Source organism: Macaca thibetana, chromosome 16 (assembly GCF_024542745.1).
Source record: "Macaca thibetana thibetana isolate TM-01 chromosome 16, ASM2454274v1, whole genome shotgun sequence".
NCBI lineage: Eukaryota > Metazoa > Chordata > Mammalia > Primates > Cercopithecidae > Macaca > Macaca thibetana.
This window is the reverse complement of record NC_065593.1, coordinates 5,517,339-5,542,881: the sequence shown is the minus strand read 5'-3', so window position 1 is coordinate 5,542,881 and position 25,543 is coordinate 5,517,339. Positions and strand designations below refer to the sequence as shown.

General features: G+C 41.5%; 3 protein-coding genes across 10 annotated transcripts in view; all 3 read left to right on the top strand.

Moving 5' to 3' along the window:
- Positions 1–7,646, top strand: part of LOC126938789 (zinc finger protein 624-like) — a 64,586-nt gene extending 56,940 nt beyond the window's left edge. For 3 of the 4 annotated variants that reach the window (XM_050763383.1, XM_050763382.1, XM_050763385.1), the window contains one exon: positions 1,370–4,926. In XM_050763383.1, the coding sequence (XP_050619340.1) occupies positions 1,370–4,857 (3,488 nt within the window). In that variant the 3' untranslated portion in view covers positions 4,858–4,926. Of the gene's footprint in view, positions 1–1,369; positions 4,927–5,633 lie in introns of those variants that run through there. The other variant, XM_050763386.1, reaches the window with a different exon arrangement.
- Positions 1–25,543, top strand: part of LOC126938793 (zinc finger protein 624) — a 165,664-nt gene that overhangs the window by 39,325 nt on the left and 100,796 nt on the right. The gene's annotated exons all lie outside the window — the stretch shown is intronic.
- ZNF287 (zinc finger protein 287) overlaps positions 7,738–25,543 on the top strand; it is a 178,847-nt gene continuing 161,041 nt past the window's right edge. The window contains exon 1 of the mRNA XM_050763412.1: positions 7,738–9,761. The gene's annotated coding sequence lies outside the window, so the exon portion shown is untranslated. The remainder of the gene's footprint in view (positions 9,762–25,543) is intronic.

Below are 25,543 nucleotides of genomic sequence, written 5' to 3'. Positions count from 1 at the left end.
TCTCTTCTATTTCTTTAAGTGCCAGCCAGTCTGAGAAATAAAGGGAAAGAGTACAAAAGAGAGAAATTTTAAAGCTGGGTGTCTGGGGGAGACATCACATGTCAGCAGGTTCCGTGATGCCCCCTAAGCTGCAAAATGAGCAAGTTTTTATTAGTGATTTTCAAAAGGGGAGGGAGTGTACGAATAGAGTGTGGGTCACAGAGATCACATGCTTAAGGGCAACAAAAGATCACAAGGCAGGAAGTCAGGGTGAGATCACAAGGTCAGGGCGAAACTAGAATCACTAATGAACTTCTGTGTCCCGCTGTGTACACATTGTCATTGATAAACATTTTGACAGGGTTCAAGAGTAGAGAACCGGTCTGACTAGAATTTGCCAGGCTGGAATTTCCTCATCCTAGCAAGCCAGGGGTGCTGCAGGAGACTAGGGCATGTTTCATCCCTATCTACATCTGCATAAAGGCAGACACTCCCAGGGAGGCCATTTCAGAGGCCTACAGGCAAGAGAAATATGGCTCTGTCCTGCCCAGCCTACAGGCAGCCAGACTTTAAGGTTCCCTCCCCTGTTCCTTGAAAATTGCTGTTATCCTGTTCTTAAGGTGCCTAGATTTGATATTGTTCAAACACACATGCTCTGTAAACAATTTGTGCAGTTAACACAGTCATCACAAGGTCCTGAGGCAACATTCATCCTCAGCTTACGAAGATGGTGGGATTAAGAGATTAAAGACAGGCATAGGAAATCAGAGAAGTATTGGTTGGGGAAGTGATAAATGTCCATGAAATCTTCACATTCTGCCAGGGCTTCAGTCAGTCCCTCCATTAGAGGTCCCTGACTTCCTGCAACACTTTTTTTTTTTTCTTTTTGAGACAGTCTTGCTCTGTCACCCAGGGTAGAGTGTAGTGACACAATCTTGGCTCACTGCAACCTCCACCTCCTGGAATCAAGCAATCCTCCCACCTCAGTGTCACAAGTAACTGGGACTACAGGTGCACACCATCATGCCTGGCTAATTTTTGTATTTTTTTTGTAGAGACAGTGTATTGCTATATTGCCCAGACTGGTCTCAAACTCCTGAGCTCAAGCAATTCTCTCACCTTGGCCTCCCAAGTGCTGAGATTATAGGCATGAGCCACTGTGCCTAGCTTAATGGACTTTTTTAACAGGAAAGTTTCAGTGAATTTTCTACTTTAGTTTTTGCTAAACCAGCCTCCCTTAACCCTACCTTCTTCTCACTAGAAAACAAGTGTGAAAGCAATTAAAACCATATATTCATTATCCATGTATTTATTATTTTTATTGTTCTGTTTAGTGAGATTGCTCCAGCTTAGGAAAGGAATTACTTGATTTATCTCTTTTTTATTCCAGACATGGAGCCCAAACCTGCAACCAAGAATGCTACACGAACAAAGGATATTTCTGAAGATTTATCACAGGATGCCGTACTAGAGAAACTTACGGAGAATGGTCTGTGGGATTCCAGAGTGGAAGGGTTATGGAAATGGAATGATAGGATATTGAGATTACAAAATAATCAGGAGAATCATTTGAGTCAAAGAATAATTCCACTCAAGAAGACTCCCACTAGTCAAAGAGGCTTTAGATTTGAATCTATTCTTATTCCAGAACCAGGCATTGCCACCGAAGAGCTTCACAGCAGATGCCAAACACAAGAGGAAAATTTCACAGAGAATTTAAATTTGGTTACAGATACCCGTTTGGGGAAGATAATTTGCAAGGAGATGAAAGGCAGCAAAGCCATAAGGCAGACTTCAGAACTTACTTTGGGGAAAAAATCCAATAATAGGGAAAAACCCTACAAATGTGGTACATGCGAAAAGGCCTTTCATTATAGGTCATTGCTCATTCAACATCAAAGAACTCATACTAAAGAAAAACCTTATGAATGTAATGAATGTGGGAAAACATTCAGCCAGCCTTCATATCTCAGTCAGCACAAAAAAATCCACACTGGAGAAAAACCCTATAAATGTAATGAATGTGGAAAGGCCTTCATTGCTTCCTCATCACTTATGGTACATCAGAGAATTCACACTAAAGAGAAACCTTATCAGTGTAATGTGTGTGGGAAATCTTTTAGCCAGTGTGCCCGTCTTAATCAGCACCAGAGAATTCAAACTGGAGAGAAACCCTATAAATGTAATGAATGCGGGAAAGCTTTTAGTGATAAATCAAAACTTGCAAGACATCAGGAAACTCACAATGGTGAGAAACCCTACAAATGTGATGATTGTGGGAAAGCCTTTAGGAACAAGTCATATCTTAGTGTACGTCAGAAGACCCACACTGAAGAGAAACCGTATCAGTGCAATGAGTGTGGGAATTCTTTTAAGAACACCACAATTTTTAATGTGCATCAGAGGATTCATACTGGAGAGAAACCTTTTAGATGTAATGAATGTGGAAAAGCCTATAGAAGTAATTCAAGCCTTATCGTACATATAAGAACTCACACTCGGGAAAAACCCTATGAATGTAATGAATGTGGGAAAGCATTCAACCGCATTGCAAATTTCACAGAACATCAGCGAATTCACACAGGAGAAAAACCCTATAAATGTAATGAATGTGGGAAAGCATTCATTAATTATTCATGCCTTACTGTACACCACAGAATGCATACAGGAGAGAAACCTTATAAATGTAATGAATGTGGAAAGGCCTTCATGCGTTCTTATTCTCTAATTCTACATCAGCGTATTCATACTGAAGAGAAACCTTACCTGTGCAATGAATGTGGGGAGTCTTTCAGAATAAAATCATACTTAACTGTACATCAGAGAATTCACACTGGAGAGAAACCATATAAATGTACTGACTGCGGGAGGGCCTTCACCAGAATGGTACATCTCAAGGAGCATCAGAAAATTCATACTGGAGTGAAACCCTATAAATGTTATGACTGTGGAAAGTCCTTTAGGACTAAATCATACCTTATTGTACATCAGAGGACCCATACTGGGGAAAAACCATATAAATGTAATGAATGTGAGAAAGCCTTCACTAATACATCACAGCTTACTGTGCACCAACGAAGTCATACTGGAGAGAAGCCCTATAAATGTAATGAATGTGGAAAGGTTTTCACAAGTAACTCAGGCTTTAATATACATCAAAGAACACATACTGGAGAGAAACCATTTAATTGTAATGACTGTGGGAAAGCATTTAGCCAGATGGTACATGTCAGAGAACATCAGAAAATCCATAGTGGAGAGAAGCCCTATAAGTGTGATGTCTGTGGAAAAGCCTTCAGGAGGGGTTCTTACCTTACAGTGCATTGGAGAACACACACTGGAGAAAAACCCTACACCTGTAAGGAATGTGGAAAGGGTTGTATTACTCTATCACAGCTAACCCTACATCAGAGAATTCATACTGGGGAGAAACCCTATAAATGTAATGAATGCGGGAAAGCTTTTAGTGATAAATCAAAACTTGCAAGACATCAGGAAACTCACAACGGTGAGAAACCCTGCAAATGTGATGACTGTGGGAAAGCCTTTAGGAACAAGTCATATCTTAGTGTACATCAGAAGACCCACACTGAAGAGAAACCGTATCAGTGCAATGAGTGTGGGAATTCTTTTAAGAACACCACAATTTTTAATGTGCATCAGAGGATTCATACTGGAGAGAAACCTTTTAGATGTAATGAATGTGGAAAAGCCTATAGAAGTAATTCAAGCCTTATCGTACATATAAGAACTCACACTCGGGAAAAACCCTATGAATGTAATGAATGTGGGAAAGCATTCAACCGCATTGCAAATTTCACAGAACATCAGCGAATTCACACAGGAGAAAAACCCTATAAATGTAATGAATGTGGGAAAGCATTCATTAATTATTCATGCCTTACTGTACACCACAGAATGCATACAGGAGAGAAACCTTATAAATGTAATGAATGTGGAAAGGCCTTCATGCGTTCTTATTCTCTAATTCTACATCAGCGTATTCATACTGAAGAGAAACCTTACCTGTGCAATGAATGTGGGGAGTCTTTCAGAATAAAATCACACTTAACTGTACATCAGAGAATTCACACTGGAGAGAAACCATATAAATGTACTGACTGCGGGAGGGCCTTCACCAAAATGGTACATCTCAAGGAGCATCAGAAAATTCATACTGGAGTGAAACCCTATAAATGTTATGACTGTGGAAAGTCCTTTAGGACTAAATCATACCTTATTGTACATCAGAGGACCCATACTGGGGAAAAACCATATAAATGTAATGAATGTGAGAAAGCCTTCACTAATACATCACAGCTTACTGTGCACCAACGAAGTCATACTGGAGAGAAGCCCTATAAATGTAATGAATGTGGAAAGGTTTTCACAAGTAACTCAGGCTTTAATACACATCAAAGAACACATACTGGAGAGAAACCATTTAAATGTAATGACTGTGGGAAAGCATTTAGCCAGATGGTACATGTCACAGAACATCAGAAAATCCATAGTGGAGAGAAGCCCTATAAGTGTGATGTCTGTGGAAAAGCCTTCAGGAGGGGTTCTTACCTTACAGTGCATTGGAGAACACACACTGGAGAAAAACCCTACACCTGTAAGGAATGTGGAAAGGGTTGTATTACTCTATCACAGCTAACCCTACATCAGAGAATTCATACTGGGGAGAAACCCTATAAATGTAATGAATGCGGGAAAGCTTTTAGTGATAAATCAAAACTTGCAAGACATCAGGAAACTCACAATGGTGAGAAACCCTGCAAATGTGATGACTGTGGGAAAGCCTTTAGGAACAAGTCATATCTTAGTGTACATCAGAAGACCCACACTGAAGAGAAACCGTTATCAGTGCAATGAGTGTGGGAAGTCTTTTAAGAACACCACAATTTTTAATGTGCATCAGAGGATTCATACTGGAGAGAAACCTTTTAGATGTAATGAATGTGGAAAAGCCTATAGAAGTAATTCAAGCCTTATCGTACATATAAGAACTCACACTCGGGAAAAACCCTATGAATGTAATGAATGTGGGAAAGCATTCAACCGCATTGCAAATTTCACAGAACATCAGCGAATTCACACAGGAGAAAAACCCTATAAATGTAATGAATGTGGGAAAGCATTCATTAATTATTCATGCCTTACTGTACACCACAGAATGCATACAGGAGAGAAACCTTATAAATGTAATGAATGTGGAAAGGCCTTCATGCGTTCTTATTCTCTAATTCTACATCAGCGTATTCATACTGAAGAGAAACCTTACCTGTGCAATGAATGTGGGGAGTCTCTCAGAATAAAATCACACTTAACTGTACATCAGAGAATTCACACTGGAGAGAAACCATATAAATGTACTGACTGCGGGAGGGCCTTCACCAAAATGGTACATCTCAAGGAGTATCAGAAAATTCATACTGGAGTGAAACCCTATAAATGTTATGACTGTGGAAAGTCCTTTAGGTGTAAATCATACCTTATTGTACATCAGAGGACCCATACTGGGGAAAAACCATATAAATGTAATGAATGTGAGAAAGCCTTCACTAATACATCACAGCTTACTGTGCACCAACGAAGGCATACTGGAGAGAGGCCCTATAAATGTAATGAATGTGGAAAGGTTTTCACAGGTAACTCAGGCTTTAATACACATCAAAGAACACATACTGGAGAAAAACCATTTAAATGTAATGACTGTGGGAAAGCATTTAGCCAGATGGTACATGTCAGAGAACATCAGAAAATCCATAGTGGAGAGAAGCCCTATAAGTGTGATGTCTGTGGAAAAGCCTTCAGGAGGGGTTCTTACCTTACAGTGCATTGGAGAACACACACTGGAGAAAAACCCTACACCTGTAAGGAATGTGGAAAGGGTTGTATTACTCTATCACAGCTAACCCTACATCAGAGAATTCATACTGGGGAGAGGCCCTATAAATGTGAAGAATGTGGAAAAGCCTTCAGAACTAACTCAGACTTTACTGTACACTTGAGGATGCATACTGGAGAAAAACCCTATAAATGTAATGAATGTGGAAAAGCCTTCAGGAGTAGTTCAAGCCTTACTGTACATCAAAGAATACATCAGAGAGAAAGTAAGTTAATATAAAGAACAATAAGTCATTCACCTAGATGTCAACTCCACAAGATGAATCTTATAAACTATTTTATGAATATAGGAAAATCTTCATTAGGAATTCATCAGAAAGTATATAGAGAAACTATAAACAATTATGTGGGAAATCATTTAATAACATTAAATCTTAGAAGTTATAAGGAAACTCTCACTAGAGGAAAATAATGAACAAATGAAAGCCTTCATCCAGATTTCATACTTTACTCATTTAACAAATTATCATTAGTTAATTGCCTATATATGTATTTGCCTATTTTTCTATTCATTTATCTGTCTTATAAACCTGGAGGTGCTTTTTATATATTTTAGATATTAATCCTTTTTCATTATGTAGCAGATGTTTTTCTTAATCTAGCATTTGTCTTTATAGTAATGGCACAACATTTTTATAGGAAAATATATCATTTCCTTTTTTGATTTTTTATTTACTCATTTTACTTAAAAGAGATCTCCTTAATTCCAGGTTATACATAGTATCCTAAATTTATTTTTAAGATTTTTATGATTTTATTTTTTACACTTAAGTCTTTAATTCCTCTGGACTGGATGGTTCTTCATAGGAGAGCAACTGTAGGTGATCATTATCCTATGAAAAGATTTTGAACCTCAAAATTACTCAGGGAAATGCAAATTGAAATGCTCAGTGAGATGAAACTTCCCCTTCATGGATTTGGCAGAAATTAAGAGATCTTTTGCCATTGGGGTTTGGGAAACCATGTACTATTACCTAAAGGTTATATAACATACTTCCACCAGCAGTCCAATAATATATATTGAAAAGTTTAAAACATATATACTCTTAGACCCAGCAGTCTCACTTTTGGGATCTGTCCCATAGAAATAAAAGCAGCATCAATGCATAAGAATATAAATAAACATGTTTGTTGAAGTATTTTTTGTAGAGGGGGGCAAAGCCCCAACTGCAAACAAATGAATGCCTATTAATAGAGAAATGGTTAGATAAATTCTGACATATCCTTATTATGGAACAGTGTGAGAGTAATTTTAAAAATGAACTATATCTATACTAGCTCATTTCACTGTATTTCCACAATGTATTGATAAATAATTGCTTTATAACAGAAATGTATATATACAATATATCATTTTTGTTAAAATAATCACACCGATTTATTTTGTATTTATGTGTGTGTGGTTAGATGCACATGGAGACAGGTATGGAAGAATATACACCAGGCTGTTAATATTGATTACCTTGAGGGGAGTGAAAAAAGGAGAATTAGCAATAAGGGGAGGGGAGACTATAAAAACAGAAAAATGTAAATGCTGCATGTATGGTATGAAACTATATATGTAATATTATGTATTTATGTGAACTTTTGAGAGAGATGAATGAAAGGATGGTCTCCAAAAAATTTATGATGGTTATTTCTGTTTTAGTGGAGTATCAGATTTTTTTGTTTTTTACTTTCTTTTCTGTGTTCTTAAGTTAATTTTTTTCTTTGCAATGAACCTGTAGTATTTACATAAAAAGGAAAAATCTTTTTGTTGTGCATTTTATTTATTGGACACCTTCAATGTGCCAGGACCTACCCTCAGTGCCGGATGTACAATGAGGGGGAGAGGTGCTCATGCATATGAGAGCATGGAAGTTGGTTCTGATGTTACCTAAATTCCAAAAAAAAGTTACTTAGCACCTTATTCCTACCACCCACTGAGTTTCCTTTGTAGGAGGTGATAGAAATTCCAGATAGATGAAAAATATGTCCAAGAATATCTGGAACTTCTGCCCAGGCTGTAGACCAGAAGACCACAAGCCTCAGAAAGAAGTTCCACTTTCAACATGCCACCAAAGAAAAGGTCATAATGGCAACAGCAGGTGTCTTTATGGAAGAGGCTATGTAAAGCCTCTGAACTTTTCATGATGAAGTGTAGAGAGAGAAAATAGCCAATAACTCCCAAGTCTATAAATGAGGGCTTGGAAGTTCTGGGAACACTATGAAATACTTCTGCTAGGAGGGGCCTAGGGTAACAATGGGAACCCAGAAGCTGTGTCCCTAATACCAGAAAGCCCTTAACAGACCAAAGACCTGACATCCAAAAAGAGCAAGGCATGATGAGTTACACTTCAGGGAGGCTAAGAAAATCAAATACCTATTTCACGATGCCAGGGTAAATATGTATTTAACATTGGGAAGGAGGTAAAGGATGAATGATGTGAATTATCTTTCATCATGAATGAACAGTTTGACATTCTGGTTAAAATGACCATTTTTGATTGAGGTTTAATAGTGAAACCTATTAACTATTACTAAGAGACCCGTCCTCATTGAGGATAGTTAATGTGCCACTTTCTGAATGAAAAGTTTGAGAGACCTTTAAGAAGCTCTGCTGTCACACAGTTGACATGTCATAATGCAACTCTGTTGGTCCCTCCATTCTGCCTCCAAATCTTCACTACATCTAAACCCTTCCTCCCATTCCTGCCTTAGAGGGAAGCGCTTCAAGAAGAGGAACATGGTCAGCAGATTCAAATGACAAAAGAACTGAAAAGTATCCATTGGGTAAGGGGCTGGAGATAACCCACACCAACCTGATGAGAGCAGTTTCAGTGGCACCGTGAGCTCCCAGGGCCTGGCTCTTGTGCATGCCGCTATTCCATTATGGCTTTAATTTGCATTTCCTCAGTGGATAATGCTGTTGAGCCCCCCTTTCGATATGTGTTGGCTTTTTAAATATCTTCTTTGAGAAGTACCTCAAGACTTTTGCCATTTTTTAGTGGGAACTGATATTTGCTCATTTGTAGGATTCTTTATATATTCTGGAGACGGGTGTTTTTAGATGTCTGTATTACAAATATCTCATCTGCAGCTTACCTTTTCACTCTCCAAATGATGTCCTTTGATGAACAGAAGTTCTAAATTTTGATAAAGAATAACTTTTCTTTTGATTAATGCTTTTTTGCCCAGTTTAAGAAATATTTTCCTAACTCAAGGTCATAAAGATGTTTTTCTACATTCTCTTCCACATATCTACTATTTAATGCGTATGATCCATCTGAAATTAATATTTATGTGTGGTATGGAGTAGAGGTCAAAATATTTTTCATACAAATAAGCAATTTGTTCCACATCATTTATTAAAAAGGCCATCTTTCCCTCTTTCCCTTGTTTTGCAGTTGAACATTTATGATAAATCCGATGATCATGCATGTTAGGGTCTTTTGGACTATACTCTGTTTCATTGTTCTGTGCGTTTATTATTGTAATAATACCAAGTATTTTAAATGAAAACTGATAGTACAGTTGACCTTTGAACAATTCGGGTATTAGGGGAACTGAGCCCTCACACAATCAAGTATCATTGTACAACTTTTGACCTCAAAAACTTAACTACTAATAACCTACATTTGACTAGAAGCCTTACCAATAACATAAACAGTCAATTAACATATTTTGTATATGTATTATGTACTGTATTCTTACATAAGCTAGAGAAAAAATATGATTAAGAAAATCATAAGGAAGAGAAAATAATATTTACTATTCATTAGGTAGAAGTGGATCATCATCAAGATCTTTATCCTCATCGTCTTCACGTTGAGCAGGCTAAGGTGGAGGAAGAAGAGGAGGGGTTGGTCTTGCTGTCTCAGGTGGCAGAGGTAGAAGTAAACCCATGTATAAGTGGTCCCACACAGTTAAAACCTGTGCTCATGGGTCAACTGTATGTTTTCTAATTTTGTTCTTGTTCAAAATTGTCACTATTTTAGGTCCTTGGCATTTTCATATACATTGTTGAATGATTTTTTTTTTTTCAATTACCCCATACCAAAAAGCTAGGATTTTGTTGGCATTACATCAGATACATAGATTAATTCTGGAAAAATGAATGTATGAACATTAATACTGAGACATTTATGAGTATTCCAAAACATTTCATTTATATAGATACTTTAAACATTTGGGGGTTTTGTGTTTTGTTTTTGTTTTTGTTTTTTTGAGATGGAGCCTTGCTTTGTCACCCAGGCTGGAGTGCAGTGGCACAATCTCGGCTCACTGCAACCTCAGACTCCTGAGTAGCTGGGATTACAGGTGCCTGCCACCACGCCTGGCTAATTTTTTGTATTTTTTTAGTAGAGATGGGATTTCCCCATGTTGGCTAGGCTGGTCTTGAACTCCTGACTTCAAGTGATCCACCCGCCTCCGGAACTGACCTCAAAATTTCACCAATTTTTATATTTTTACAATGTTTTGCAATTTTTTCAATTATAGAAGTTACTGTATTTTTTCAATTGTAGAAGTTTTGTTAGATTAGTACTATGTATTTGACGTTGTTGATGGTATAAATGCTATTATTTTAATTTCATTTTCTGATTGTTGCCACGGTATAGGTATATGGTATATCATATATATATATATATATATGGAATAGATTTTTAAAGTTGATCTTATATCCAGTGACCTTGCTAAATTCACTTATTTATAATCGTTCATTTTTTTGACTTTCTGTGTACACAGTATGTCATCTGTAGTAAAGTCAGTTTTACATCATTCTTTATAATCTTTATACCACTTTTTTCTTGCTTTATTGCACTGGCTAGGACCTCCAGAAATAGGATTTGTAGACATCCTTGCCTTTTTCCCAGAATCTAAAGGAAAACAAAACATTTTACCATTTGGTATGACTTGAAGTGTAAATTTTAGATAGTCTCTATCACTCAAATTACTTTTCTGAGGTTTGTTATCAGGATGGGTGTAGAATTTCATCAAATACATTTTTTGCCACTATTGAGATGCTTATAGTTTTTCATTCTGTTAATGTGTTTAAATGATGTGGTTTGATTTTAAACATTTAAAAATTGTCATAAAATACACATAAAATTTATAATCCTAGCCATTATTATGTGTACAGTTCAGTGCTATTAAGTCATATTGTGCAACTATCCATCTCCAGAATCTGTTTCATCTTAGAAAGCTGAAACTGAATACCCATTAAACAATGACTCTCCATTCCCCACTTCACCCCCTAAACCCTGGAAACCACCATCCTACTTTCTGTCTCTATGAATTTGACTGCTCTAGATACCTCGTATAAGTAGAATCATACAGTATTTGTCCTTTGGTAACTGGCTTATTTCCCTTAGCATAATGTCCTCAAGATTCATCTATACAAATTGATTTTTCGATATTAAAGCAATTTGCATTCCTGGAATAGATTTCATTTGGTCATTGTGGGTAATATTTTTAATATGCTATTGAATTAAATTTGTCAAAATTTTGTATAGGATTTTGTGTCTATGTCCATATTTTCTGTGTTTTCTTTCTTGTAATAACCTTGTTTGACTTTGTATCAGAATTATGGACTCATAACATGAGTTGAGGATTCCCTTTATTTTGTTTTTGGTTTTTTGTTTGTTTGTTTTTGGTCCTCTGGAAGAGTGTGGGTAAGATGTGTAAGATTGGTATTATTGGTTTTGGTGTTATTTGCTATAATTTTGTGTGTAAAAATTACCAGAGTAACACCTGGGAAAATTTTTGTTGGAAAAATTTTAACTATGTATTCAATGATTTGATAGACATAAGATTAATCAGATTTTTTATCTCGTGTACATTTTGGTAAATTCTTTTAAAAATTATGTCCATATAATTTCACCAAAATATCTAATTACTGGCTTTAAATGGTTTATAGTATCTGTTCTGTTTTTAATATCTTTAGGATCTAAAGTGATGTTCCCTTCTTCAGTCCTGGTGTTGGTAATTTATGTACTCTCTTTTTGTTTTCTTGATTAGGTTTTCTAGGACTTAACATTTAATTTAAAAAAAAAAAAACCCACCTACTTTTATAGAGCTAATTTCTTTTTTACTAATTTATGCTCCTTTATTTTCTTCTATGTATTTTATTTGGGTGTGATTTACTGGGGTTTTTTTCTAGCTTCCTGGAATGAAATCTTAGATAAGCAATGTTCAATTCTTTTTTGCTAATATTTGTGTTTAACACTATACATTTCTTTAAAGTACCTATTTAGCTGTTTCAAATAGATTTTATCACCTTTATTGAGACATAAATTATATAAAATAATTTGTACCCAGTTTAACTTTACATTTTGATAAATTTTGGCAAACTTATACACCTGTATAGCCACCACCACAATCAAACAACATTTTCATCAACCCCAAAATTTCCTGTATTCTTTCCCAGACAATACTTCCCACCTCTGACTCCAAGAAACCATAAATCTACTTTTTGTCAGTATAGATTAGAATTATCTTTTCTAGACTTTCATATAAATGGAATGATACAGCATACTCTCCTGTGTCTGCCTTCTTTCTCTCAGCATAAAGTTTTGAGATCCATTAATTTGGTGTGTGTCAGTGTTTCATTCTCTTATTGCCGAGTAGCATACCATTATATTCATATATGACCACAGTTGATTAACTCACTCGATGATGGACAGTTGTTTCCAGTTTGGGATTATGATGAATAAATCTGCTATGAACAGTCATATACAACTTTTTGTGTAGACATATTTTTTTCATTTATATTGCATCAATTTCTAGGTTTGGAGTTGCTAGTTCATATGATAAATATATGTAAAACTTTATAAGAAACTGCCGGTTGTTTTCCAAAGTATTTGTACCATTTTACAACCCACCAACAATGTATGATTGTTTCAGGTACTTTCAGCCTTGCCAACTGAAATGTCAAGTTTTGTTGTTGTTGTTGTTGTTGTTGTTGTTGTTGTTGTTTGAGACAGAGTCTCACCCTTTCGCCCAGGCTGGAGTGGAGTGCAGTGGCGAGATCTTGGCTCACTGCAACCTCGGCCTCCTGGGCTCAAGCAATTCTTCTGCCTCAGCCTCCCAAGTAGCTGGGACTACAGGTGTGTGCCACCACACCCTGCTAATTTTTTGTATTTTTAGTAGAGACGGGGTTTCACCATGTTAGCCAGGATGGTCTCGAACTCCTGACCTCAAGTGATCCACGTGCCTCGGCCTCCCAATGTGCTGGGATTACAGGTGATCAGCTGCCATGCCTAGCTTCACACTATATTATTTTAATCCTTAGAAGTTTGTTGAGACTTATTTTATGACCCAGCCTCTGGTATATTTTGGTAAATGCTCCATATTCACTTGAAAATAACACAAAAGTACGAATTTTCACTTGAAAATTCTGCTATCAGATGTTAATAGTCTATAAATATTAATTATATCAAGCTGGTTAATAGTTTTCTTCAAATTTTCCACATTCCTAGTGATTTTTTTTTTCTTTGAGATGGAGTTTCTCTCTTGTCGTCCAGGCTGGAGTGCAATGGTGCGATCTCGGTTCACTGCAACCTCTGCCTCCCAGGTTCAAGGAATTCTCCTGCCTTAGCCTCCCGAGTAGCTGGGAGGTGCATCCCACCACACCCGGCTAATTTTTTGTACTTTTAGTAGAGATGCGGTTTCACTGTGTTAGCCAGGATAGTCTCCATCTCCTGGCCTCGTGATTCACCTGCCTTGGCCTCCCAACGTGCTGGGATTACAGGCATGAGCCACTGTGCCCGCCCAGTTTTTAAAATAAATATTTTTAATTTTTCCCGTTTTAATTTCAAGTACAGTACATATCAATAGATATAACCTATATAAAAAAGCTCTTTGGGTTCCTCAATAATTTTTAAAAGTGTAAAGCAGGCCGGGCATGGTGGCTCACGCCTGTAATCCCAGCACTTTGGGAGGCTGAGGTGGGCGGATCACCCAAGGTCGGAAGTTCGACACCAGCCTGACCAACATGGAGAAACCCCACCTCTACTAAAAATACAAAATTAGCCAGGCATGGTGGCGCATGCCTATAATCCCAGCTACTTGGGAGGCTGAGGCAGAAGAATCACTTGAACCCAGGAGGCAGAGGTTGCAGCGAGCTGAGATCACGGCATTTGCACTCCAGCCTGGGCAACAAGAGCAAAGCTCTGCTTCAAAAAAAAAAAAAAAAGGGTAAAGCAGTCCTGAGACTGAAATGCTTGAAAATAATCGCTCTTTAAATTCTCTATGTATCTTTGACTCATTGGAACACTCTTGAAATTAATATTTTGCCATTTCAAAGCAATGAAAAAAAACTAAGTTTAATTTCATTTATTCCTTGCCTTTTGTTCCATTGTTGTCATAGATCTTTATTTCTATATTTATTTTAAACTCCCAAAGATATTATTACTATTATTGTTTTTGAGCAATGTCTGCTTGTATTTACTCACATATTTAGCTATTCTTGTGCTCTTAATTCTTTCCTGAAGCTCCTTGTTTCAGTTGCTGTCATTTTCCTTCCACCTGATTAACTCTTCTGGCATTTTATCATAGTCTTCCAGTGGATTCTGTCAACTTTTCAGATACATATTACATTCATTTAGGAGGATAATGTCTCTTGAAATAGAGTTCTAGGCTGCCATTTGGGGTTTTGTTTTTGGTTTTTTGTTTTTGTTTTTTTCTTTTGTTTGTTTGTTTGTTTGTTTGTTTTGAGACGGAGTCTCGGGGTCTCGCTCTGTCGCCCAAGCTGGAGGGCAGTGGCGCGATCTCGGCTCAATGCAAGCTCTGCCTCCCGGGTTCACGCCATTCTCCTGCCTCAGCGTCCCCAATAGCTGGGACTACAGGCGCCCGCCACTATACTCGGCTAATTTTTTGTGTTTTTAGCAGAGACGGGGTTTCACCGTGTTAGCCAGGATCTTCTCAATCTCCTGATCTCGTGATCCGCCCGCCTCAGCCTCCCAAAGTGCTGAGATTACAGGCGTGAGCCACCGCGCCCGGCTGGTTTGTTTTTTTTTTTTTTTTTTTTTTTTTTTTTTTAAGCATCTAAAATAAAATGACATCCCATTGTCTTCAGTTTCCAGCGTTTCTACTAAAAAGGCTGTTGTGAATTGTGAGTCCCATTGTTTTCTTTTTCTGTAGCTGCTTGTCAGATTTTCTCTTTGCTGTTAGCTGTCATAGGTTTTACTGCAATGTGCCTGGGTGTGCAGGGGTTTTCTTTGCTTTTGACTCATACTGAGGGTTTGTAGAGCTTTTTGCGATTGTGTCATGATGTCTTTCATCAGTGTGGGGAAATTCTCACCTGGGTTTCTTCAAATATTGCTTTACCTCGTTTTCTCTCTCTAATTCTAGGTTTCCAGTTATAGATAGCTTAGGACTTTTCCTCATGTTCCAGATGGCTCTTGCAGTTTTCTGTATCTCCCGTTCTTCTTTATCTATCTGTGCATCAACCTGGGTACTTTCCACTTACCTGTATTTCTGCTATTATCTTGTTTTTAATCTATTAAAACCATATTTTTAATTATTCATTTTAATCAGATGTTTTATTTCTGGAATCTTAGTACTCTTTTTATATGGATTCTATTTATTTGCTAAAATTCTTCCTTCTTTTTTCTTTTTTGAATATATTATTTATTTTAAATAATATTTATTTTAAAATCCTTGGGTGTTAACTGCAATAAATGAATTGCTTTTGGGTATGTTGCTATCTGGCCAGTTGATTATTTCTTTTCCCCTGCATGACTTCTAATATTTCATTTGATGACAAACATTATAGTTGAAAAAATTATAGATATTCCTGACTTATATTCCTCTAAATAGAGCTAAGTCTTATTTTAGCAGACAGCTAAAATACCAGTAGATCACGCTGATCAACTACAGATGGTCCCCAACTAATGATGGTTTGACTCACAATTTTGCAGCCTTATGATGGTTTATTGGGGTACTAAATGTATTTTTGACTTATTTTCGACTTAAGGCGGGTTTATTGGAATGTAATTGCATTGTAAGTCGAAGGACATCGTGCCTTTACATGGTTGTGTTCCTGATAAGCAGCATCCGCGGCCTGGGAACCAAGGAATGTAAACAGGAGAGTCCTTGCCCACCATCACTCCCGGCCGCCCAGCTGAAGGTTATATACTTCCCTATCCCACAAACCTCCATTCTGTAGGTTTAGAGGGTGAAACAATTCCCTTGGGAAACACATCAAGAGTTCTTTTGAGCTGTAAACTACAGCTGCTGCCAAGGAACCAGCCAGCAAGCAGAGGAGTCACCATCCCAACGAGGGTATTTGATCCTGATTATTAGAAGGAAGTAGGGTGATTAACACACAGTGGGGGGAGAGAGAAATATGTTTGGCACCCAGGTAATGCACTTTAATACTGGAAAGCTCCTTGGACTACCTTGCCCCATTTTGATAGTAACATTTGATAAATAGATAAGTGCAGCAGCCATGGCCTGAGAGGCACATGGTGACCAGGGACTCAGGGATGGATGTCTGGATCATGCCACCAGGAAGCCACCAAGACCAGCAGAGGTGCCAGCGGAGGTTGAGGGGCACCTGGAATGGATAGCAGAGGAGAGCGGCAATCAATGTCAACTGCAGGGGGCCGGGAGGCTGTAGTCCATCCCTCGGCCTCTTAAAGTTTCTCCCTGGAAAAAGAGACCCACCAGAATCCTAGAATTGTTTCTCCCAAAACTTATATGAAGAAGTGAATCCAAGTGGTGGAAGGTGTGGCCTGCAGCGGCTGTCAGCTGGTGCCACCCAGGACCCCCTTTCAGAACAGAGGAATTTGTTCTCCAGCTGCTGGGAGTGCGGCTGGCAGACAGCCCTCAGCCAAAGAGCATCCCCTCGCCCTGGAACACATCTGGTTCCTGGGACAGCCACAGCCAATGACTAGTTGACATGGGGCAAAGTTCTGGCCTTCCACTCAAAGTTGAGGTAATTTTGAAGGGCTGTCTCAGTTCTGCAGCTCTTCCTGGGGTCAACTAGTGCCCTTACTGAGACTGCATAGCAGCCTAACTTCTCCCTCTACCCAATCCCACCTCCTTCTCTTCTGCAGGTTGTGATGTGAAAGCCTCCATACAAATCCCATCTCACAACTTTCTGGGGAACCCAACCTGAGTATTCTTCCCCACCTGTCATACCTCAAAAATCTAGACTTTATTTATGGAACCAAGAGCTAAAATTGCTTCTAATTTTTCACTATTATAAATACAATTTTGATAACCCTGCAGGAAAGTCTTTGCAAACAACCTAATTGTTTCCATGGGATCATAAAAAATGGAATTTCTTAGGCAAAGTAACACATATTGATAAGGCTTTTTCATTCACATGCCCAAAGCCTTCCAAAACCTTTGCACACTCACCAGCTGCATGTGGGAGTGCCTCCTGCTCCCGCATCTGTTGCCTGCCTTGGGCAATCACATCCTTGCGATTTTGACATTGCCTTCTCTATATTTGAGAATTTTTGCACCCAATAGAAATCAGAGGAGGCTTATTCTTTCCATATAAAATTCCTAGAAGAAGAAAATGAGCTTTTACCTCATGATAATTGAGATAAGCAGGATTCAAAACTTTCCAACTCTGTCATCCCATCTGCACCAGCAGTTTCTCCTAATCTTTTCACAGGAGCAGTGTACTACTCTGTCCCTTACGGCCATATTATTGCCATAGAAAATCCTGATGCTCCACTTCCCTGGGTTGTGGGAGTCCCAGGACAATCCAGGTCTATCTGGAAATGTGAGCAGAGGATCAGTGTAGCAGGATCACTATTCTTGTCCGATGCTGAGAAACAGCTTCTGGGCAGATTCTAGATTTATGTTTTCTGAGGAAAAAGCTGCTATATTCCTCCTGGTAGCTTTTCTGTGTGGCCGTGCTCACAGCGATACAAGTCAGAGGGAAGGACGTTAGAGTATAAATCAGGCTGAAGCTGGATCCAGCCCACAGAGTTGGGGTTCTTGATTCCTTCCACACTCTCTGGGAACGCTGTGTCCATTGGGGATATGTGACCAGTGAAACCAGAGTAGCACAGAGAAAAGTGGTGAGAAAATGCCCCGCCCTTGGCTAGCTCTGTCCAATTTCCCAAGAGCTTGCTCCCAGAAATTCCGCAGGATATCCTGGAATTCCCACGGTTTTTAAACTCCTCTACAGTGAATGGTGACAGGACTGAGTGGGGAGGGACTGCCCTGAATGTAGGAAGGCAACATCCAATGGCTTGGGGCCTGGATAAAACAAAAAGGAAAGAAAATGATTTGGGACACTCTGTCTCCTGCCCCTGGACATTAGAACTCCAGGCTCCCTAGCTTGGGACACTAGGACTTATACCAACAACCTCCTGGGTTCTCAGAACCTTAACTTTGGGCTGAGAATTACACCATCAGCTTCCCTGGTTCTGAGGCTTTTAGCCTTTGACTGAACCATGCTTCTGGCATCCCAGGGGCTCTGCTTGAAGACAGCCTGTAGTGGGACTTCTCAGCCCTTATAATCACGTGAGCCAATTCCCCTAATAAATCCCCTTTCATGTATCTATATCTATACCTATTATCTGTATCTCTCTATCCTATGAGTTCTGTCTCTCTGCAGAACCCTAATATAGTAGCTGATAATTGTAAGGTGGTTGTGTAGTAGGATATCTCCATTGTTAGTAAAAACATGCTGAAGTATTTAAATAGCCTCAAACGGTTGGGAGAAAAAATATCATGTGCACATATATGTTTGTACGTGTGTGTTTGTGTACAGACAGAAAAAAAGGAAAAGAGACCTTAAGTGTGCACAGATAATAAATCAGTCTAGATGAATCTGGTTATAGAGTATATTAGTGTCCACTGTCATATTCTTATGCTTGAAAACTTTGCATTGCATAATATCCTATTGTTCATGCATCCTTAGGTGCTGTCATCTTAAAATTTCTTTATATTTTTCTCTTGACGTACTTTCAGTCTTATTCTCAAAGAAAATTAAAAATGAAAACAAAAATGGATACCAAAGAATGCATTAACAGTTATGGGCAAATGGCTTTATGGAGGAAATGAGACAAGAATTTTGGTGAACATTAGAGCACCTAAATAATGGCCAGTAAAAACCATAGGTAAAAATTTTGAGTCCCCCAGTTCACAAAAACAAAACAAGGAAAAACTTTCAAAAACTCTCTGCAACCTCATACATGATCTGTGTGTGCTCAGTGCAGCACACCTTGCTTCTGTCTCGCACCCTCCAGAGGCAGCAGTTGGAGCTCAGAGAAGTGCCTTGTCGCTGGGCACACACTTCTGTCCAGCCCAGTACCAGATCATTGTGCTTCACTGCCGTTCCCCCAGTTGCCTCTAAACAGGGCACACTGCTGAGTCTCAGCGCTCCCTTGGCCTTCCCTCTCAGTGCCCTCCCCAAGTCGAGGAACACCCTCATCTTGACCTTGACCACCAGGAGTGCAGTGTGGAAGCACTTGGATCCCAAGCAGGGAGCCATGGAGGCTGGGCTCATGGCTGAGCTTGCTCTGGTCCAGGCAGGTGCTGCCTCCAGAGCACCTGGATGATGGTTTCAACAAGGTCAGCATGATTCTTCTCTGGAGACAGAGAGAGGCAGTCAGCCAGAGAGATGGGAGGCTCTCAATCGGCCGCCATACCCCAGAGGCTCAAAGAGGAGATGGGACAGTTGCTGAGTCCCCAGAGCAACTCTGGTCCTCAGATCACTACCACACTCCTCCCTTCCCCACCATGCTCACCAAGGATCAGGCACTGCTGGGTGCTCCTTTGGAAAGGTCCGAACTGCTCTAATTGCCCTGGGACTCGCCAAAGATGGGTCCAGGCTCTCAGAAACTGGGGTTCAAGAGAAGGCACCTGTGATTGGAGAACTGAGACTCCTCCCTTGACTGGCCTCATAGCAAGGGCAGCAGAAGACCAACTTCTGATGAGAAGAACCCAGCACCCAGCGTTGGGGGCAGAACCCAGGGTGAGAGGACTTGAGGACGCCCGTGGGCTCACATTGCCCGCCCTTCCCCAGCTGCGCCCTCAGGAAATGCCTTACAAAGAGGTGATTCAGCATCTCATGGCGGTAGTCATTGCAGAGTTGTGCCAAGATGGTGGCACAGATGGTAAAGCCGTGGGCGTGGAACACGCCTGGCAAAATCAGGAAGCCAAAGCACAACCATAGGGGGCTGGCAGAAGAGGTTTCCCCAAAGCCCAGGGTGATAACATTCCTGCCAAATCCAATGAACAGCAGCCTGCGGTCCTTGCATGACCCATGTGAGCCAGAAGAAACTGAAACCCCCAGGCGCCTGGGGGTGAACATGGCGCTGGATGGAGCACAGAGCAAGGCCGCTCCCCTGCAACACACCCGGTGGGCCTCGTCCTTCTTCCTGCCCTCTTTGTGAGTCCACACAAGCGGAAAGGCCAACTGAGAGGAGAGGTGCAGCCCAGGGCACAAATTCTACTGTAGAAGGCGAAAGCCTGAAGCACAGATAGTGGAGACTCCCTTTCCGGAGGGGACAGCACTCCTTGGATGCAGGAAGAGTGCTTCCCACAGTCGGGCACTTTGGGAAAGGGCGGGGGCAGGCCTGTGAGGGTTTTACACAGAATTAGTTCACCAGAATCCTCCGACCCCGCCTGGGAGGTCAGAGGTCAAGGCTCTCCCCAACACGATTAGGATCAAGTGGACCCCGAGTCGAGTCCCTGATAACAGTAGTGGCTTCCTCCGCTCTACCACCACCCTCACCCCAGGCAGATGAGTTACTGCACAGCATGACAGCACAGAGAACCCCATAAAAGGGGCTCTTCCTCAAAATGTTCCTTTCTTGAAAAGTACTAATCTGCACATTTTAGGAATCAATAAATGCATTTGCCTTGCACCAAGGGGCTTTAAGACATCCCTAGATGCTAAAAGAACCTATTGAGACGGTGACCCGATGGTTCCTGAGGTCTACATGCTTGATATTCAGAAACTCAGCACCGGTTGTGATCTTCAGCCTTTATTTATGCGCTCATCTTGCAGTGACCTGCAGGCAAACGGTGAAAATCCTGTGTTGCCCTAAAATCAGTTTCCAGGCAACAAGAACCTGCCCTCTTGATGAAGCGAGGTCAGTCAGCCCAGCCCCAGGACTGTCTCCAACTCAGAGTCCTGCCCCTTTTATCTTTTATCCTCTGTCCCTTTGGGCTCTGTCCAAATGTGTGCCTGGGTTCCCCTGGCCACACTTGCTGGCCCATGATGTCAGAGCATTCTGGGTGCTTAGTAGTTCGGCTGTTTTAGTCTGTTTTCTGTTGCTTGTAACAGAATACCTGAAGCTGGGTAATTTATAAACAAAAGGCTTTTGTTTCTTAAAATTATGGAGTCTGAGAAGCCCAAGGCCAAGGGGCTGCTGGTGGGGACTTCTTGCTGGTGGGGACTCTGCAGCATCCTGAGACAGCACAGGGCATCACGTGGCAAGGGGGCCGATGGTGCCAGCTCAGGTCTCTCTTCTTCCTCATAAAGTCACTAATGCATTAGGGATTAAATTTCAATATGAGCGTTAAGTCTCTTGAAGGGCTGAAACCTCATGGGGGAAACCCCTGATGGGTTTGATACTGGTTTAATGCCTGCCAAGATGCCTGGCCTAAATACCCACGGCTGCAGAGGGGAGGAGCCCAGGTCCCTCTTTAGAAAGCTGGGGAGGGCTGAGCGCAGTGGCTCACGCCTATAATCCCAGCACTTTGAGAGGCAGGTGGATCACGAGGTCAGGAATTCAAGGCCAGCCTGGCCAACTTGGTGAAACCCCGTCTCTACTAAAAATACAAAAAAATTAGCCAGGCATGGCAGCAGGCACCTGTAATCCCAGCTACTCGGGAGGCTGAGGCAGAGAATTGCTTGAACCCCAGAGGTGGAGGTTGCAGTGAGCCAAGATCACACCACTGCACTCCAGCCTGGGTGACAGAGCAAGACTCTGTCTCAAAAACAAAGAAAGAAAGAAGGAAAGAAAGAAAGCTGGGGAGAAGCCTGGATGTGTGGCTCGTCACTCTCCCCCCGCAGTCCATCTGTGTTGCTAAAAAGGAATGCCTGAAGCAGGTAATTTATAAAGAAAAGAGACCTATTTGGCCCATGGCTCTTCAGGCTTTCCAAGGACCATGGGGCCAGCATCTGCTTCTGGTGAGGCCCTCAGGCTGCTTCCACTCATGACAGAAGGAGACGGGGAGCTGGCACCACATGGCTAGCGAGGAGGTCCAGGCTGTTTCCAACAGTCAGTTCTCATGAGAACCAAGAGTGTGAGAACTCACTTATCACCAGACGGAGAGCACCAAGCCATTCACAAAGAATCAGTACAGAGCTGAGCTCTGTCCCTATCACCTTCTGTCACATGCCCTAAAGTGGAGCATCTGTAGGGCCCTGCATGCTCTCCTCCCCTGAGGCTATGGAGAAGGTTGGCTCCTGTGTTTTAAGAAGCTGACCGTGGCTGGGAATGTGGGGACATTGCCGCTTATGCAGCTGAGGAATGGTGTCTTTGCTGTAGAGGTGGAGGGTATAGAATGGAGGAGGAAGGGCCTCTTGGTGGGGCAGTCTCCACACCAGGGCAGGTGTTGGGTCTGACTCTGGCCTTTCATACCCTACGTCTGGGAAGGACTTGAGAGTGGGGGCCCAGAGTAGGTGAGGGGCTCCATCCAAGGTCGACCAGTTTGGCCAGACTTTCTGTGTTGGAGCTAAGGAGTCTCAGGAGCAGGGTTTCAGGAACACCTGCTGCTGCCCGCCTGACCAGATGAACCTGATTGGCTCTTGTCTCCAGCTATGTGGCTTCAGGGAGCTGTGGCATCCATACATGTGTGCACAGGGCCCTGGAAGGCCCTAGCCACAGGTAGCATTTTACTCTATAAATCAACCTGATTTTGCAATCCCAATTTGTTAAACACATTTTCATTTAACAAGATCAACAAGCCTGTGCTGAAAGCTTTTGAGGGCTGACGCAGAGGTGGGACGGCCTGGGTTGGAGTCCGGGTGGATATCGTTGGGCTGAGACACAGTGGCAGTTGTATATGTGCCCATGTGTTGGGGGAAGGGTGTGTGGGGTGAGAAGAGAGCTTGCCCTTTTCAAAGGACTAGCCTTGGGTTTTGTTGATTTTTCCCTATTTTTCTATCCCCTATTTTGTTTAACTATGCTCTAATCTTTATTATTTCCTTCTGTCTTAGTCCATTTGTGCTTCTACAACAAAATACCACAGACTGCATAATTTATTTTTCAAAAATCAGAAATTTATCTTCTTATAGTTCTGGAGGCTGGGAAGTCCAAGATCAAGGTGCCAACATCTTGTGAGGGCCTTCTTGCTATGTTATCCCATGGCAGAAAGCAGAAGGGTCAAGAAAAGGGAAGAGAGAGCAAGAGAGTGCTGAACTTGTCCTTTTGTAACGAATACACTCCCTTAATAATGGCATTAATCCACTCATGAGGACAGAGTCCTCATGGCCTAATCACCTCTTAAAGGTCTTACCTGTTACACTGAAGATTAAGTTTCCCACACATGGACATTGGAGGACACATTTAAACTATGGCATTTCCTTCTCCTAACTTTGGGTTTTGTTTTCTCTTCTTTATCCAGCTCCTTAAGGTGTAAAGTTAGGTTATTTACCTGATATCTTTTTTTTTTTTTTGAGACGGAGTCTTGCTCTGTCTGCCAGGCTAGAGTGTGAGTGGCGCCATCTTGGCTCACTGCAAGCTTCGCCTCCTGGGTTCACACCATTCTCCTGCCTCAGCCTGCCGAGTAGCTGGAACTACAGGCGCCCACCACCACGCCCAGCTAATTTTTTGTATTTTTAGTAGAGACGGGGTTTCCCTACGTTAGCCAGGATGGTCTTGATCTCCTGACCTCGTGATCCGCCCACCTCAGCCTCCCAAAGTGCTGGGATTACAGGCATGAGCCACCGCGCCTGGCGGGTATCTCTGGTTTTTAAAGGTAAATGTTTACTCGTAAAATTTTCCCTTTGAAACTGCTTTCACTGATTCTCATAGTTTTGGTATGTTATGCTTCATTTTCATTTGTCTCATAGTATTTTCCAATTTCCCATGTTATTTTTTCTTTGACCATTGATTGTTTAAGAGTGTTGTTTAATTCTCACATATTTGTGAATGTTCCAGTTTTCCTTCTGTTAATGTGTCCTTATATTGTGGTTATAGAAAATATTGTATTACTTCAGTCTTTTAAAACTGAGACTTGCTTTGTGACCTAATTTACGGTCTAATCTGGAGAGTGTTCCGTGTGTGTTGGAGAATACTAGAGGATATTCTGAAGCCCTTGAGTGGAGTATGATGGCTTTGAATAATCTGAAGTTCAGTAACTAAAGAGGATGGCCAGGGCCAGGCATGGTGGCTCATACCTGTAATCCCAGCACTTTGGGAGGCCGAGGCGGGTGGATCGCCTGAGGTCAGGAGTTCCAAACCAGCCTGGCCAGCGTGGCTACTAAAAATACCAAACACAGTAGAGGATGGCCAGAGGGAGCGCAAGTCCCTAAAACGCAAAGCTCCCTGCACTGCGCCGAGAGGGCCGCAAGAGGGCGCGCGAACCCGCCCTGGCGGACTTGCCGGCGCGCAAGCGTGTTTCGCCTGCGGACTGCCTTGTGTGCAGTGAGGCAGAGCGCTGCGTTCCCTCAGGACCCCGGGGAGGCGTGGTGGCGGCTTCGTGACAACCTGGGGCGGAGACCTCCGTGAGGAAACAGCCTGTTCGGGCCCTGACAGCTGTGGAGGGAGCTGTTCCCCGGCTTCTCCAGGGACATTTTTCTGGGCTTTCTGCATGGTGCGTGGGTTTCTGCCTCACTCGCGCGCGGTGCCCGGCAGGGCCCCAAGCCAGTTCCCTCCCGCAGGGAGCGGCGAACGCCCGGTGTCCTCGCGCGAGGTGGCGGCTTCTGGGAGAAGTCCCCAGACCCTCCCAGGAGGAGGAAGCGCTGCTGGCGGGAAGGGGTGAGCGGAATCCCAGGCCGCTCCGTCCGTGTGAGCCCGGCGGGACCGCGAGACGGGCGTTCCCCTCCCGTGGACCGGCCTCTGTGAAGCCTTTAAGGTTCGTTTTTGCTGCAACGTGAAAGTAGTTTAAAAACATAAGAAACTGCAAAGTGAGTGTGTTAAAACTCACATCATTTTAACTTTAAATAGTTTGTACCAAAGGAAAGTGTTAATACATTTGCCTTCCTGGCTTTAATGAAAGCAAACTTACCAATAACATCGTTAAAATATACTTCTTAGCTTATCTCATTTTCATTGGAACATGTCCAACAATTCCTCATGGCACAGTGACAGTCTTAAATAGCTGTCAATTAATTTCAGCTTACAAAACCTTCTTTTGCGGGACCCCCATTGTGACTGGTATCGCTAAAAATTATGTATCAGTTAGAACATGTTGGGAAGCAGAGGGAGAAAATATATATCAGATCCACTTCCACATTTGGGAAAGAACTAAGCAAAATGTGTTTGTCAGTTTTGGACATTGAGACATTATTGTTTGGTTTGGTTTTTTAAATGCCAACTATTGTATCATCTGAAAAATTGACATTTAAACTGGCACTGAGCAGTGTGAGTGCGGGGTGGGAATACTGTCTGGGTGCTGGTGTGGAAGTGAATGACGATTGTGGCGCTCCGTGTAGAGATCACAGCTATGCTTGACAGTGGTTTTGAGAGGCCATGTCAGAGATTCATGACTGGGTACTAGTGGAGCCATTATCTGAAGTTGGAGA